This window comes from Ornithorhynchus anatinus, chromosome 17, assembly GCF_004115215.2.
Source record: "Ornithorhynchus anatinus isolate Pmale09 chromosome 17, mOrnAna1.pri.v4, whole genome shotgun sequence".
NCBI classification, from domain to species: domain Eukaryota; kingdom Metazoa; phylum Chordata; class Mammalia; order Monotremata; family Ornithorhynchidae; genus Ornithorhynchus; species Ornithorhynchus anatinus.
The window spans coordinates 20,231,787-20,247,577 of NC_041744.1; the positions used below are offsets into that span (position 1 = coordinate 20,231,787).

Consider the following 15,791-nt stretch of genomic DNA (forward strand, 5'->3'; position numbering starts at 1 on the left):
GAACCGAGGCTCGGGGATGTGAAGTGACTTGCCCGAGATCACACAGCAGACGAGCGGAGCAGCCGGGATTAGTACCCAGATCCCCCAGGCCCGCGCGCTATCCACTACACCTTGCTGCTCAAATCAACCAGTTGCATTTACTGAGCCCCTACAGCACGCAGAACACTGTAGTAAACGCTTGGGAGAGTCAAATGGGGTTAGAAGACAGGCCGACTGCCCTCAAGGGGCCGACTATTAACGTTAATCCGGTCTTCACTGCAAAGTTCAACCTTCAAGCTCCCACCCGCTTAATGTCAGGTAAGCACTAAGCACCCCTCACTCGTGCCCAACACAAAGCTACAATCCCACCACATAGTCTAAGACGTCTCGCCACCTCCGGCATCTTAGAAGTGAAAGAATAATACTACTAATAATGTTACTTGTTAAGTGCTTACTATGTGTTAAGCAATATACTGAGCAGCGGGAGTCATACAGGTTAATCAGGTTGGACACGGTCCCCGTCCCACATGGAGCTCACGGCCTCGAAGAAAGGGGTCGTGGCCTGGTGGACAGAGCACGGGACTGGGAGTCAGAAGGAACTGGGTTCTAATCCCGGCTCTAACACTCCGGCTGTGTGACCCTGAGCAAGTCACTTCACTTCTCTGTGTCTCAGTTACCTCACCTGTAAAATGGGGATATCAAGAGCCCCTAATGGGGTAGGGACACTGTCCCAGCTGATCTGCTGGCATTCACCCCAGCGCTTAGTACGGTGCCTGGCACATAGTAAGTGCTTAACAAACACCACAGTTATTATTTAATCTCCATTTTAGAGATGGGAACCCACATTAATTTTTTGGTTGCCTCGGGCAGCGTAAGTCGTTGCTAAACCTAGGAAGCATTTTCTTGTGGTGAGTTGAGAGGCTAAAGTTTGGATGGTGCGGGGAGGGCGGGAGGAAAAATATCAGAATTGGGATCATCTCACAAAAATTCCTGTGCCTTTACAAAAAAACTCTGGGGCTGCATTTTTCTTTTCTTGCCTTCTTTCAGGGGTTGCGGGAGGAGATGGGCTTTTTCATTTGCCCTTAAGTTTTAACTGCTAACTTCCGATCCACTTTCAACAGCAAGAACAAAAGCCAAAATTAAGAACTCCAACCTAAGAGCGTCCGAGGCGTTTAACGGGAGGGCCCCATTAAGTGATGGCTTGTGAGCAGGTGGCGGGCCCGGTCCTGACTGCTGTTGATCGGATCTCTGGGGGTTTTATCCTATCTCCTCACCGGGGACTGTACAGGCTGTCTTGGCCAGCTGTCTCACAATACGTGCTGTTACCCTCCCGGGGACAGAGGGTGTGGTTGGCTCACCATCACAGAAAGCACCATGGCTACAGGAAACACAACTCCAATGTATGTCCTGTTGCCGGTGGTTCATTCTTTCCTCTCCCTCTAAGCTCTAATTCTAAGACTTAGGAAAACAGACGGCCAGGCAGGGAACGTGTCTACCACCTCCCTTTTATCATCCGTTCCCAAGCCGGTGCTCTGCACACGGGAAGCGACCGATAAATAGTATTGATTGGTTGATTGAGCCGAAGAGAGAGGAGTGCCTTGCGCTCAGCATTCGAGGGACGCAGTGCTCACCCGATGGAGTAAAGGACCATATTTGTGCACTATATTTCTGCGTGCACAAGCACAGCGGTGCAGATGGATGGAAATCCCACTATCGGCAGCCCCGTCTCCACTCCCACCAAATTCTGCCGGAAGGCGTGCTTTCGGAACACGTTTTGGCTACAATGTGAAGGCAGAGTTAGGGACTGTTCTTCTGACAACGCAAATCTGGATACAACACGGCATGGGGTTGGGGGAAATGGTTGTGCGCATGTCTGAGGTATCGGTCGCAGGGAATACTATAATGCAAGTTTTTCTTAATTAGGGATTTGGAAAGAATAAAGCCCCCACATTCTAGCAGAACTGGATTCTGAACTGTACGTGTGTGTGTGAGGGGGATATATAGTATATCTAGACAAGAGAGATGGCAAGAGAGACACATGGAAAGGGTTTTACCATCTGTAGCATCATTTTCTAAAATGAAGGACAACTATATATGAGAATTTAGCAGTAAATGAAAGTTTGCTCCATGTAGATTTGGACAAAAATAAAGGAAATTATCCTCAAGAAAATTCCTTTCTAAAAATGTCTCTGCCTAATACATACACGGTCAAAGATATAAAAAAGTTACTCACACATCAGTGATTGATGGAGATCAGCAAAGGCAGTATGGTGAGTCACCAGAGGAAGTTGACACGATCAAATCTAAAAAATGAGGCTTACATTTGTTTCCAATTTTTCCTTGGTGATTTCAGCCTTGCTTGCTGAAATCTTTACTACTCAGGCATGAACGAGTTATAAATGTAGCTTCACGAGTCGGATTCAATTGACACTTCTGCTGAGCAGAGTTCTGTCTTGTGGGCAAAAAATCAATAGTGATGATAAAAAAAGCATTACAGAAAAAAAGGAGAGGCAACTAAGACGCCCTAACATGCTCAAAACAGAATTGTGTGCTTGAATATTTTCAAAATTGAATGGGTGAAGACCAGACGCAGAGTGCTCTAGTGGGCAAAGCCTGGGCGTCAGAAGGACCTGGGTTCTAATCCCAGCTCATCCACTTGTCTGCTGTGTAATCTTGGGTGAGTCACTTAACTTCTCTGGACCTCAGTTTCCTCCTCTGTAAAATGGGAATTAAATACCTGTACACCCACCCCCTTAGACCCTGAGCCCCATAGGGATTAGGAACTGTATGCAATATGCATATACTGTATCTACCCCAGCACTTAGTACAGTGTTTGGCACGCAGTAAGCACTTAGCACATATTATTATTATTGCCATTAATATTATCATCAGCACCTTCAGGAAAAACAGATTCAGTTCTCCAGAACATATTTTGTCCATAAACCTGCTTTTTAAGCAACGCTTACCTTTTGGGACCTCTTCTCCTATTGACGGTTTCAAGAGCACAACTTCCTGTGGGAATGAATCCCACACGTTTCCCGTCCACTGGATGAAGAAATATTTCATTTTGTTTGTTTCAATCTGCCGCCATAGGGCCTTAAAGGGTGTGCCCCATCCGGATGTGAAATTTGGTGAAGAATTCTACATTTGGCCCGGCCACACTTTACTAATTTGCACACAAAATAATGATAATATCTGTGGTATTTGTTCACAGCACTGTACTAAGCACTGGGGAAGATATACTATATGAAGATTGGCAGCGGTCCCCGTCCCACGCCTAATAGACTCACAGTCTACTACACTCATTTCTCCTCTCAGCCTGGGTCTTTCAGACCGAAGGGTCCAAATCTTTTGGTCCATCCTCATATGGAAGCTGTTCTAGCTCCCCGATCATCTTGGTTGCCCTTCTCTACCTCTAAGACATTCCTCAAAAGAGGCAATAAGACGTACCCAGAGTTTTTCAGTTGTGTGGGTTCAATAAATACCACCGATCGATTGATTCCACGGCTCTGTATTATGACAAAACTCTGATTTTTGATTCTGCTTTCCTTCAACTATTCAGTCAGTCATTGGTATCTTTTGAGCACTAACTGTGTGAAGAGCACTGTTCTAAGCTCTTAAGAAAGTATAATCCCACAGAGTCGGGAGACACGTTCTCTGCCCACAGTGAGCTTACAGACTAGAGGGGGAGCCAAGCATTGATATCAATAATTTGTCAGATATAATCTATAGGTGTGTACATAAGGCATTCTCTACCCTTCCCTATTACACCTAGTATTTCGTTGGTCTTTTTTTTATTCCTCCCCCCATTGGACGGGGTACTTGGGCTGAAAACCGAGATATCGTGGCATCATGACAAATTTACCTTCTCCGCCCCTTATCGTGACTGGTAGCGTGGGAGGGAGAGGACAGCAGTACAGTGCTCTGCACATAATAAGCGCTCAATAAATACTACTGAATGAATGAATCAGGTCCGACAGCATTCTGAGCCATCCTTACCACAAGTCCCATAATACTCTGGGAACCTAAACAGGCACGGACCAAACACGCTCATGCCTAGATGTGGACACCCAAGCATTTAAAGCGAGTAAGAGCAGCGCAGGGTAGGCTGACCAACCGGGTTGGGATTTACCCAGAACTGGGTCATTTGTCTGCTTAATCTTGCCCGGATCCGCCTGCAAAAATCCCGGAGGTAGGGTCAGCCTCTCTATAAAGGTCTATCAGAAAAACCACCTCAAGCAGCAGAGATTGATTTTTCCTAGTGTCAGAGGCCATTACGGCTCAGAGCGAAACCCGCATTCAGCATTTCAGGCCCTCTGTGGGCATATTAATGCGGGCTAATGCCTTCGACTTGGACAGGGCCATTTGGATTTTAAAGCAGTGGCCAGATTTAAATAACCAAGTGCCAATGAGGCCCGTGGTCAGTGATTCCTTAAGGAGGGCATTCAAAGGGCTCGAAGTCCCTCACAAAAGCCACTCGACTTTTCCTTTCTGCTTAAAAAATACCACAATTTTTATTATTACTAAGTGCTTGGGTGAGTAGAATCAAAGGTCAAAGCTCCGGCTCCTAAAACAAGGGTTTTACAATGCACTTGGTCAATCTTATAACTCATGATGAAAATGACTCTGCAGTCTAGATGGAAAGCACAGTGACTCGACCCAGAAAGCGCTCAATAAATACCAATAATTCTACTACCTGTAGAGCATCTTTGACTTTCTTCCTGAGTCTGTTACTCTTGAGCACGATCATACACGCCGTGCTTGCAGGTCGAAAAAGACATAGGGCCTTTCCCAGTGGGTTCATATCCTGAGCAAACACACCGGGCGATTAGCATAAATATATTTACTTTAGCTGTACATGCAGAAATGCAGAGAAGGAGAAGGGGGAGGAAAAGACCGAAGGAAAGTTCGGGGGCCATCTTCAAATCAAAAGTCAGCTCAGTCGTCTATACATTTTGGCAGCAGAACTCCTGGGGTAAAGCAATGGGGCATTAGCAGCGATTTTATAACGAAGACCGTGTCGAGTCAAACCACGTTCCCACTCCTACGTCTCCGTTTCGGGAACCTCTCTCGCCTGCACGACTGTCTGTGTTTCTAGGGCTTGTCGGCAGCTCTGTCTGAAAAGAAATGGGCTTCTGGAATATTCTGTTGCTTCCATGTGGTTCACCTTGAAGATCCAGCTTTCCCTTGCCGTTTGCCCTCCTCCTGCTCTCCTCCACTGCCCTACCCTTTTCTCTACAACACCTCACACCCACCTCTCACTCTCTCCCACTTTGTCTTCTCCATTCCTCCGATAATTTTCGATGGTTTCCTCTCCCCACCCCCCCTTACAAAAAGTGGTCTTTGTTTTTATGTGCCAAGCACCGGACTAAGCACTGGGGTAGATACAAGCTAATCTCCCTGTCCTAACTGGAGCTCGCAGTCTCAGTAGGAGGAAGAACAGGTATCGAATCCCCATTTCACAAATGAGGAAACGGAGGCACAGAAAAGTTAAGCGGCTTGCCTGAGGTCACACAGCAGTGGGCCTACTGAAAAGCACGCAGGCCTGGGAGTCAGAGGACCTGGGATCTAACCCTGGCTCTACCAATCGTCTGCCGGGTGACTTTGGGCAAGTCACTTAACTTCTCTGCCTCAGTTACCTCACCTGTAAAATGAGGATTAAGACTGTGAGCCCCATGTGGGACAGGGACTGTGGCCAACCTGGTTATCCTGTATCTACCCCAGTGCTTAGTACAATGCCTGGCATATAGTAAGCCCTTAAGAAATACTAGTAAAAAAAAAATAGCAGAGCTAGGATTAGAACCCAGGTCCCCTGACTTTGCTAACCTCCTCACTGTACCTTGATCTCATCTGTCTTGCTGCTGACCTCTAGTTCACATCCTGTCTCTGGCTTGGGAGTCAGAGGTCGTGGGTTCTAATTCCAGCTCCACCACTTGTCGGCTGTGTGACTGTGGGCAAGCCACTTAACTTCTTTGTGCCTCAGTTACCTCATATGTAAAATGGGGATGTAGACTGCGAGCCCCACGTGGGACAATCTGATCACCCTGTATCTGCCTCGGCGTTTAGAACAGTGTTTGGCGCATAGTAAGTGCTTAACAAATAAAATCGTCATTATTATTATTATTATTAAATCACCCATTGAGGAACCGCTGTCTCCCCTGTCAATCCACTTCAGCTACCTCCAGGCTCTCTCTCTCCCCAGAAATTTTTAAATTTCTATTTTGGCAGAACTTAAAAGTTGTCTAATTCTCTCCTCCCCGCTCCTGAGAATCCTTTAGAGCCTCCAAGGGATGTAAAGCAAGACTTCACAAAACCAGATTGCACTAAATTCACCCTGGGACGCCGCCTCGTTGTCAAAAAGAGATGCGTGCAAAGTCCACGTCATTTGACATTGTCAAATGTCAAAGTCAAAGTCCACAGTCAATGGCATTTATCAAACCCTTACTCCATGCAGAGCACCGGACTAAGCGCTTCGGAGAGTTCAACAGAGTTAACAGACACGATCCCCATCCTCAAGGTGTTTACACTCTAGCGTACATCATGATGTGTTTCGCCAATGTGGTTTTAATAATAACAGGAATAATTATGGTATTTGTTAAGCACTTACTATGTGCCAAACACTGCTATCAGTGCTGGGGTAGATATAAGGTAATCAGATTTGCCCCACGTGGGCCTCACAGTATTAATCCCCATTTTACAGGTGAGGTAATAATAATCATGTTGGTATTTGTTAAGCACTCACTACGTGCCAAGCACTGTTCTAAGCCCTGGGGTAGATACGGGGTAATCAGGTTGTCCCACGTGAGGTTCACAGTCTTAATCCCCATTTTACAGATAACTGAGGCACCGAGCAGTTAAGTGACTTGCCCAAAGTCACACAGCTGACCGGTGATGGAGCGGGGATTAGAACCCATGTCCTCTGACTCCCACGCCCAAGCATGGGTCTGGGAGTGTCAGAGGACATGGGTTCTAATCCCGGGTCCGCCCCGTGCCTGCTGTGTGACCTTGGGCAAGTGACTTTCCCGATCAGACCGTGAGCCCGTCAAACGGCAGGGACCGTCTCTATCTGTTGCCGACTTGTTCATTCCAAGCGCTTAGTACAGTGCTCTGCACATAGTAAGCGCTCAATAAATACTATTGAATGAATGAATGACTTCACTCAACTGTGCCTCAGTTCCCTCATCTGCCAAATGATGATTAAATACCTGCTCTCCCACCTACTTATTCTGTGAGGCCCCTGCGGGACCTGATTATCTTGTAATAATCCTGTCCCGTCCCAGAATTTAGCATATAGTAAGTGCTTAACAAACGCAATTATTATTATTATTATTAAGGTAGATCCCCACTGCCAAAAACATAACGAGAGAAGCCAGACTGGATGAAGGCAAACGGGGAGTAAAGGTTGGAGGAAGGAATATAAACAACCTGCGTTATGTTGACGATGCTACTCTACTACCCCAAAGTGAAGATTTGAAGGACTTCTTATTAAAACCTAAAGAGCAGAGCAAAAAAGATGAGCCTGCGTTTGAATGTAGGGAAAAAAAATATCATGCCAACTGGAAGTTTTAACGCATTTATAGTTTTTCTCTCCTGGGATCAGTAATCAAGGAACTTGTAGTTCAAGAAATACACCGAAGATTAATGTTAGGAAGATTTGCTAGGAAGATCCTGGAAAAAGTCCACGAAACGTGCTGCTTCTGACACGAAAATACAGACTGTCAACTCTACGGTGCTTCCAGGGACGACGTATGGATCCGAAAGCTGGACGGTGAAAAAACAGGACTGAAAGAGCATCGACTCTTTTGAGAGGAGGTGTCGGAGATGGCTTTTGCCCATGCCGCGGACAGCCCCCCCAAAGACCAAACGAACGGCTTTTGGAGCAGATGAAGCCAAAGTGGTCTTAGATTTAGACTCGACTTAGATCGGCTTATTTTGGACACATCATCAGGTGCCCTGATTCTCCGGGAGAAGACACTAATGGTAGGAAAAATAGAGAAAACATGCCAGAGGCAGGCCAGAAGTTAAATGGAGCCCCTAAGAACGATAACGGAAGGACCTTTAGAGAGGTTTACGGATTATGGCAGAAGACAGGATGTTCTGGAGAAAATATATCCATAGGAGGGCTGTGAATCGGAAACACGATGACACTTAATAATAATAATTATTATTATAATAATCGATTCCCACTTGCTGACTGAAGAACTGTCTTTGTGCGGGAGCGCCCTCCGGTGGACAGAAGCCGTAACTGCAGGCCAGCTTGCTCCCCTGGAGAAAAACTGCGGGGCCCTAATAATAATAATGATAATAATAATAATAATGTTGGTATTTGTTAAGCGCTTACTATGTGCAGAGCACTGTGCTAAGCGCTGGGGTAGATACAGGGTAATCAGGTGGTCCCACGTGAGGTTCACAGTCTTCACCCCCATTTTCCAGATGAGGTCACTGAGGCCCAGAGAAGTGAAGTGACTTGCCCACAGCCACACGGCTGACAAGTGGCAGGGCCGGGATTCGAACGCATGACCTCTGACTCCCAAGCCCGGGCTCTTTCCACCGAGCCACGCTGCTTCTCTGGCATGGGGCGGGGGTTCCACCCCGCATAAGGGTGAAGCGGCATGGTGCAGAGGAGAGAGCACGGGCCTGGGGGGTCAGAGAGTGGTGGGTTCTAATCCCGCCTCCGCCGCTTCTTCGCTGGGCAGGTCGCTTCACGTCTCTGGGCCTCGGTTTCCTCATCTGAAAATGGGGACTGGGACTGTGAGCACCTCGTGGGACGGGGGCTGGGTCCAACCCTATTTGCTTGTATTTCCCTCCCCACCCCAGCTCTTAGTATAGTGCCCGGCATATAGTAAGCACTTAAAATACCACAGTTATTATTAAGCGCTTAGGACAATGCTCTGCACACAGTCGGCGCTCAGTAAATACGACTGAATGAATTTGGGGACCGGGGCCGTAAATGGGATTTTCCATGCCAGAGGATAGGGACTCAACACCAAAACCATTCCCTCCACCTCCCCGCCCCCCCCCCCCGGGGATACTGTTTGGACTCCCTGGTCTCACCATCTGGCCGCTCCAGCCATCTCTGACCTACACCAGCGCAGAGAGGTCTAGCGGAAAGAACTAGTGCCTGGAGAGTCAGGGGAGATCTGGGTTCTAATCGCAGCTCTGCCCACTGGCCTGCTGTGTGACCTTGGGCAAGGCACTTAACCTCTCTGTGCCTCGGTCACCTCTAAAAGTGGGGATGAGTGATTCCCATGTGGGACAGGGACGGTGACCAACCTGATAAACTTGCACGTATCCCAGCACTCAGAAGAGTGATTAGCATATATTAAGCACTTAAGTACCACAATTATTATTACTATTATCTCAGTTCCTCCATTTCTTCATAAGCAAAATGTGGGTGAAATCCGTTCTCCCTGGCCACGTATACCGGGAGCCCCAATTGCAAAGAAGGACTGTGTCTGACCTGGTTATTTTGCATCTACCCCAGTGGTCGGTAGAGTGCTCAAGCGCTTAGTACGTTGCTTTGCGCAAGCAAGCGCTCAATAAATACGATTGACTGAGTGCTGAGTTCAGCGTATCACACACATAACAAGCCCCACGATCACTAAAAGATACCACAGTACTTAGCATATAATAGGAGCTTAATAAACACCATAATTATCATCTGACTTTCAGGGCTGACCCTTCCAAACTGGCTTGGGGAGGGGGCATCGGGGGCCTGGAATTTTCCCCCAACTGCTTTCCAGTTTCCCATCCTTTGGGATACCCGTCCCCTCCCTCCCCTTTCTCTTCAGCTGTAGCCCCCCCACAAAAGCCGGTGCAATCTCCATCAGGGTGGTCCCGGCCTGGGGAAGGGCGTCCTGGTCCCCCCCCCCCCAGTGTCCAGCCAGCTGGGCCGCAAATCCAGCAGCGAAGCGGGACGATGAAGTGGCTACATCCGGGGCCTGGGAGTCAGAAGACGTGAGTTCTAATCCCGCCTCTGCCACTCGTCTGCTGTGTGACCTCGGTCAAGTCGCTTCAAGGGCTCACGTCCCTCCTCTGTAAACTGGGGGGAGGGGGGGGTTAAAAATGGGAGCTCCACGTAGGACGGGGACTGCGTCCAAGCCGATTAAGCTTGGATCTTTCCCAGCGCTCAGAACAGCGTTTGACACACAGTAAGCGCTTAACAACTACCTTTATTATGTCCCGTGGGTAGTGTGCGATGGGACTTGGGGGAAGGTAAAGGCCAGAGGGGGGTCCCGGGGGGGGGCCCTACACCGGCCCCTCCCATCCCCCCCGTTGGTTGATTTTTCTGCTTCATCCTCCCAAGCGCTTAGAACAGCGCTCCGCACACAGTGAACGCTCAGTACATACCGCTTCCCACAGCCCCCCACCCCAGCGGACCGCAGAGAGGAGGAGGAGGAGGAGCTGACCACCACCAGGAGGTTCTTTTATTGGGGAGGGGGCGGTGGTTGACACGGCGGGGCTTCCCACCAGACCCATCCCCCTTCCCTAAAACCGCGCCCCACCTCTCCCGGGGGTGGGAATAACGGGGAGGGGGAGAGGGGAGAGACCCCCTAAAAGCAACCCGGAGATCCCCGGATCCGGACTGTCCAGGGTGCTGAGGTGGCCGGCGGCGAGGCGCGTCGTCCACCGGAGGTCGGGGGGCACCGTGGGGGTCCCGAGGGTCTGCAGGCCGGTGGGACGCCCCCTCCCCTGCCGCCCGAGACGCCCAGGGGGTTGGCATCCGGGGGAGGCAGAGGGGTCACCCATCTGGACGTTGGCAAGATGCCGGCCGTGAGGACCGGCCGGGGGGGAGAGGGCGGCAGGTGGCACCGGACGGGCCAGGCCACACCGGGTGGAGGGGAGGGTCCGGGGGGTCGGTCAGGGCCTGACCCCGGGCCCGGCGGCGTCGAGGCCCCGGCGGCCAAAGAGGGACCGCGCCCCGGGGTTGAGAGGGCAGTAGCGGAGAGTGTGGGCCCCGTCGCCCGACGCCCCGCACAGGGGGCACAGGTAATCCCGCAGGATGGGGCACAGCACCCTGCCGTCCGGCGCCTTCAGCCCGTGCGAGCGGTACACCGCCCGGGACTCCCCGTTGTGCTTGCAGAAATTGCAGAAGGGCCGGGGGGCGGGGGGCCGCAGGGGCCCGGCCGCCTCCTCCCGGCCGCCCTCCGCCTCCTCCCGGCCCGGGTCCCGGCCGGCCCCGGCCCGCCTGGCCTCCGCCAGGGCCAGCACCACCTGACTCAGCCCCAAGTAGTCTCGCCACATGTGGAAGTGGGCCGGGGTCTGCATGGTGGGCGTCGGGGGGGAGAGGTCCGGCCAAACGGGGTCCCCGGAGATCTCGGCAACAGGCCCTTATATGCAGCGAGGCCTGTCCTTAAAGGAAAGGGCCGCCACCCTCTCCCCTTCCCCTTCCCCCCCCCCCCGCCGCAGGGGAGTGTCCGGACCTCATCTGCCTCCTGCGGCCAGGGGGGCCTCAGGGTCCAGACGGGTGGGGCAGAAGGCGGGGAGGGGTCGCAGCCGGACAGGCCCCAGAAGGGCCACCGAGCCGTAAGGCGCCCGTCTGCCCCGGCCGGGCCCGGAGGGCCCGGGGGTGGCCGCTGCAGGACCCCAGAGAGGACTTCCCGTGGGAGGCCTCCGGCCCGGTTCGGAAACCAGCCCGGCCACGTTAACGGGCGATTTTCCCGGGTACCCGATCGCCTCGAGGCCGGGGTGGTTCTTCGATCGGAAACCCTCTCCCCTGACGGATCCATTCGATCGTATTCATCGAGCGCTTACTTGATCAGATGACCCCAGCAGACACCCCTTCGCCCCCGCTTCCACCTATCCGCCCTTCCTCCCCGACTGCAGTGGGGTGGTCATCATCAGAGGACGCATAATGTAATAAAGGACTTTCCGATGACGCCTGAGGCTCTGGAATGGGATTCTAAAACATACTTTTTAAGCGCTCGCTACGTGCCGCGCGTCGTCCCGAGCGCCGGGGTCCGTACGAGGCCATCGGGTTGTCCCATGTGGGGCTCGCAGTCTTAAGCGCTATTTTAAAGAGAAGGTAACTGAGATACGGAGAAGTTGAGTGACTCGCCCGAGGCGACACACCCAAGTGCCGAGCCGGAATTAGAACCCACAGCCTCTGACTCCCAAACCCGTGCTCTTGCCGCTAGGCCACGCTTGAGAGGAAAACCACACCCCACAATACAACTCTAGGTGATAAAATCGTATTTTCGAGAAATATAACTCAGCTGTACTAGAGGAATCACCTATATGTCAATCTCTACGTTCACAGATGCGGATCTCTACATCCCTTCAAAGCGGGGAATGGCGTCGTTTCCCTTCAGTCGAAAAGTGGAATTTATTGAGCACTTGTGAAGCGCTGTGCTATGCACGGAGAGGCAACAACTAATCGATCAGTGGTATTTGAGTGTTTACTGTGTGCAGAGTACTGTGATCGATCATATTTATTGAGCACCCACTGCATGGAGAGTGCTGTACTATGTGCTTGGGGGTCTACAAGATAGATTACCAAGTGTTTGGGAGAGTATAATGCAAGAGAATTGGTAGATATGATCCCTATATTCCACAGGGGGAGTTACATTCTACAAAGGGAGACAGACGCTAAAATCAGTTTCAGATAGGGGAAAGGGAGAGAATAGGCATCTGTAAGTCATTAGATTTAGTCGTATTTATTGAGGACTTACTCTGTGCAAATCATGGTACCGAGCGCTTGGGAGAGTGCAGTACAACAACAGACACATTCCCTACCCACAGCGAGCTCACAGTCTACACTCTATTTGCTACTACTGATGCCTGTCTACTTGTTTCGTTGTCTGTCTCCCCCTTCTAGACTGTGAGCCCGTTGTTGGGTAGGGATTGTCTATCTGTTGCCCAATTGTACTTTCCAAGCGCTTAGTAAACTGCTCTGCACACAATAAGCACTCAATAAATGCCATCGAATGACTGGAGTCCGTAAGTGCTGTGGAGCTGGGAATACAAACTCAGGCGGAAACAGGAGTTAAAAGTACGATCCCTGCTCTCAAAGACTTCGCTCTCAAAGCAACGTGGCCTAGTGAAATGAGCCCAGGCCTAGGAGTCCAAGAACGTGGGTTCTAATCCTGGCTCCGCCACCTCCCTGCTCTCTGAACTTGGGCAAGTCATTTAACTTCTCCATGCGTCGATTCCCTCATTTACAAAGTGGGGATTCCATCTGTATTCTCCCTCCTGCGTAGACTGTGAGCCCCACGTGGGACCTGATGATCTTGCATCTACCCCAGCTTTTCAAGTAGTGCTAGGAACATAGTAAGCACTTAAACACCATGATTATCATCATCAACAGCCCGGGAGACGGGGAGTAATAATAATCATTGTGGTATTTGTTAAGCGCTTCTTCCGTACTAAGCGCTGGTGGATACAAGCAAATCGGGTTGGACACAGGCCCTGTCCCACATAGGGCTCCCATGGAGCATATAAGATATAGCTATAAATCCTTCATGGGACATGATAACATATGTGCTTAGGGAGCATGGAAAGGCTGAAATGAGAGTTTGGGATGGAGGGATGGTGGAGGGATTAGAGAGGATTCTAGGAAGGCCTCCTGGGAGAGATGTGATCTCAGAAGGGCTGGGGGGATCAAGTTGAGGGAGCTAGGAATCAAGGGTGCAAAGAGGCTCAGCGAGCAGAATGGAAAAAATGAGACCGCATAGCAGGACCAGGGCGTTCGGTGGTGGTGGTGAGGGAACAGAGAGGAAAGAAGAAGGGTGGGAGCATGGGATGGGACCAGGAGAAACAGTAGAAATAATAATAATGATGGAGGCATTTGGTAAGCGCTTACTATGCATCAGGCACTGTTCTATGCACTTGGGTGGATACAAGCAAATGGAGTTGGACACAGTCCCTGTCCCACATGGGACTCACGGTCTCAATCCCCATTTTACAGATGAGAGAACTGAGGCCTAAGTGTTCAGTAAATGCCATTTAGTAACTAGTAATATTGAGAAGCAGCATGGTCTAGAGGGATAGAACACAGGCCCGGGAGTCAGAAGGACCTGGGTTCTAACTCCAGCCACCTGTCTGCTTTGTGGCCTTGGGCTAGTTTCTTAATTTCTCAGCTTGTTACCTCATCTGTAAAATGGATATTAAGACTGAGTCCCACGTGTCAATCTTACTATCTACTCCAGTGCTTAGTTCAGTGTCTGGCACACAGGAGGTGCTTAACCAATACCATAAAGAAAACCCATTGGTGTGTGCAGAGTACTGTATTAAGCGCTTGGGGGAGTACACTACAACAGAGTTGGTAGACATGTTCCCTGCCTGCAACGAGCAGTCCAAGCGGGTGAGCAGGTGTTGACTGCCCCTTTTACAGATGAGGAAACTGAGGCACTGAGAAGTTTAGTGACTTTTACAAAACAACTTTTCCACGCTTTAGGGCAACCCTCTCCACTCCGCCGCCTCCACGGAAGAGGAAAGTGGCAGGAACCGATAGATCTGCGATGCACCGGCCTGGAGTTTACTTGAACTTGATACGCCCCGGACCCCTACTCTGCCCAACCTGAACCCTGGCCACACACCCCTTTCCTGCTTCCAGATGGAGGTGGTCCTATCTACCCTTGATCTTGCCATTCCTTTCTGCCTCTGACTCTTGTCAGTTTCACTCTGAGACAGAGAGCTGGGGGTCAGGGTCAGGTGAGGAGGTGGAAGATGGTGGCCAGAATTGGGGGAGGGACGGGGGGCCAGGGGGGCTGAAGGGCTGAGGGTCAGAGTGTGGTTTGAAGGGGCTGCACCGCTCTGGGGGGCAGATATTGGCCCCAGGGAGTCGGGCATCCAGCTCTATAGGGGGCAGGAGGGGAGATAACGGACTCTAAAGGATGGGGGGTACACGGGGGTCAGGGGGAACAGACAAGGGACAAATCCCCCCCCCATCTCTCCCTTCCCCAGTGCTAGCCCCCGAGTGGGGAGAAACTGACAGGCCACAGATCAGAGCAGCATGGCCTGGGGGTCAGAGGAGGTGGGTTCTAATCCCAGGCCTGCCACTTCTCCACTGTGCAACCTTGGGCAAACCACTTAACTTCTCTGTAACTCCGTTGCCTCATCTGTAAAATGCGGATGAAGACTGAGCCCCACGTAGGACAACCTGATTACCGCTTAGAACAGTGCTAGACAGATAGTAAGTGCTTGACAAATACCATAATAATAACAATGATTATTATTATCTGAGATGCCTCGGGTCTTGGGCTTGAGCTCTCTCTCTCACACACACACACACCACCCTCCCCCATCCCAATCTCCTCCCTGAATCTCTTGTCAGTTTCACCCATTGATACTTTGACCTAGACGACTTGGTTTGTTGGGAAAAAGAGAGGTTCCACACTTCCGTGGGATGTAATCAATGCATCAGTAGTATTTATTGAGCACTTACTCTCTGCAGAGCGCTCTACTAAGCGCTTGGTAGAGTAGACTACAACAGCATTAGCAGACACCTTTCATGCTCAGAAGGAGTTTACAGTCCAGAGGGGGGAGACAAACACTAATATAAATGATTTATAATATATCATTTAAAGATACGTTCAAAATTGCTGGTTTAGCAGATGAATATCAAATGTCTGAAGGTCACAGATCCACATGCTTAGATGAGTAAGGGGGGGAACTAAGCCTGGGGAAAGGGAGGAAGGCCGCAGACAGCCCACACTGACAAACTGGCACAAGTGGAGACTGATAAGAGAAAGAAGGAGGGGATTAGAGAGATGCAGCCCTCGCAGAGACACAGGCCTAGAAGAGTGGGACTCAGGGAAACCGAGTCAGAGCCTCAGTTACGGGCTGGGAACCGAGACAAAAAAAGATGACAA

General features: G+C 50.6%; 1 protein-coding gene and 1 long non-coding RNA gene across 2 annotated transcripts in view; both read right to left on the minus strand.

Annotated features, from left to right (window-relative positions):
• Positions 1–10,839: 10,839 nt before the first annotated feature.
• On the minus strand, positions 10,840–11,247 carry NANOS2 (nanos C2HC-type zinc finger 2). Its single transcript, XM_029082559.1, has one exon. The coding sequence runs from the start codon at positions 11,245–11,247 to the stop codon at positions 10,840–10,842; it is 408 nt and encodes a 135-aa protein (XP_028938392.1).
• Positions 11,248–11,849: 602 nt separating this feature from the next.
• LOC120638936 overlaps positions 11,850–15,791 on the minus strand; it is a 39,629-nt gene continuing 35,687 nt past the window's right edge. Inside the window, exons 3-4 of the long non-coding RNA XR_005660993.1 lie at positions 12,213–12,284; positions 11,850–11,988 (exon numbers count right to left, since the gene is read on the minus strand). This is a non-coding gene — a long non-coding RNA (uncharacterized LOC120638936). The remainder of the gene's footprint in view (positions 11,989–12,212; positions 12,285–15,791) is intronic.

Excerpts from the sequence above, each read along its gene's own strand:
- NANOS2 (XM_029082559.1), bottom strand. The coding sequence starts at position 11,247 with ATGCAGACCCCGGCCCACTTCCACATGTGGCGAGACTACTTGGGGCTG.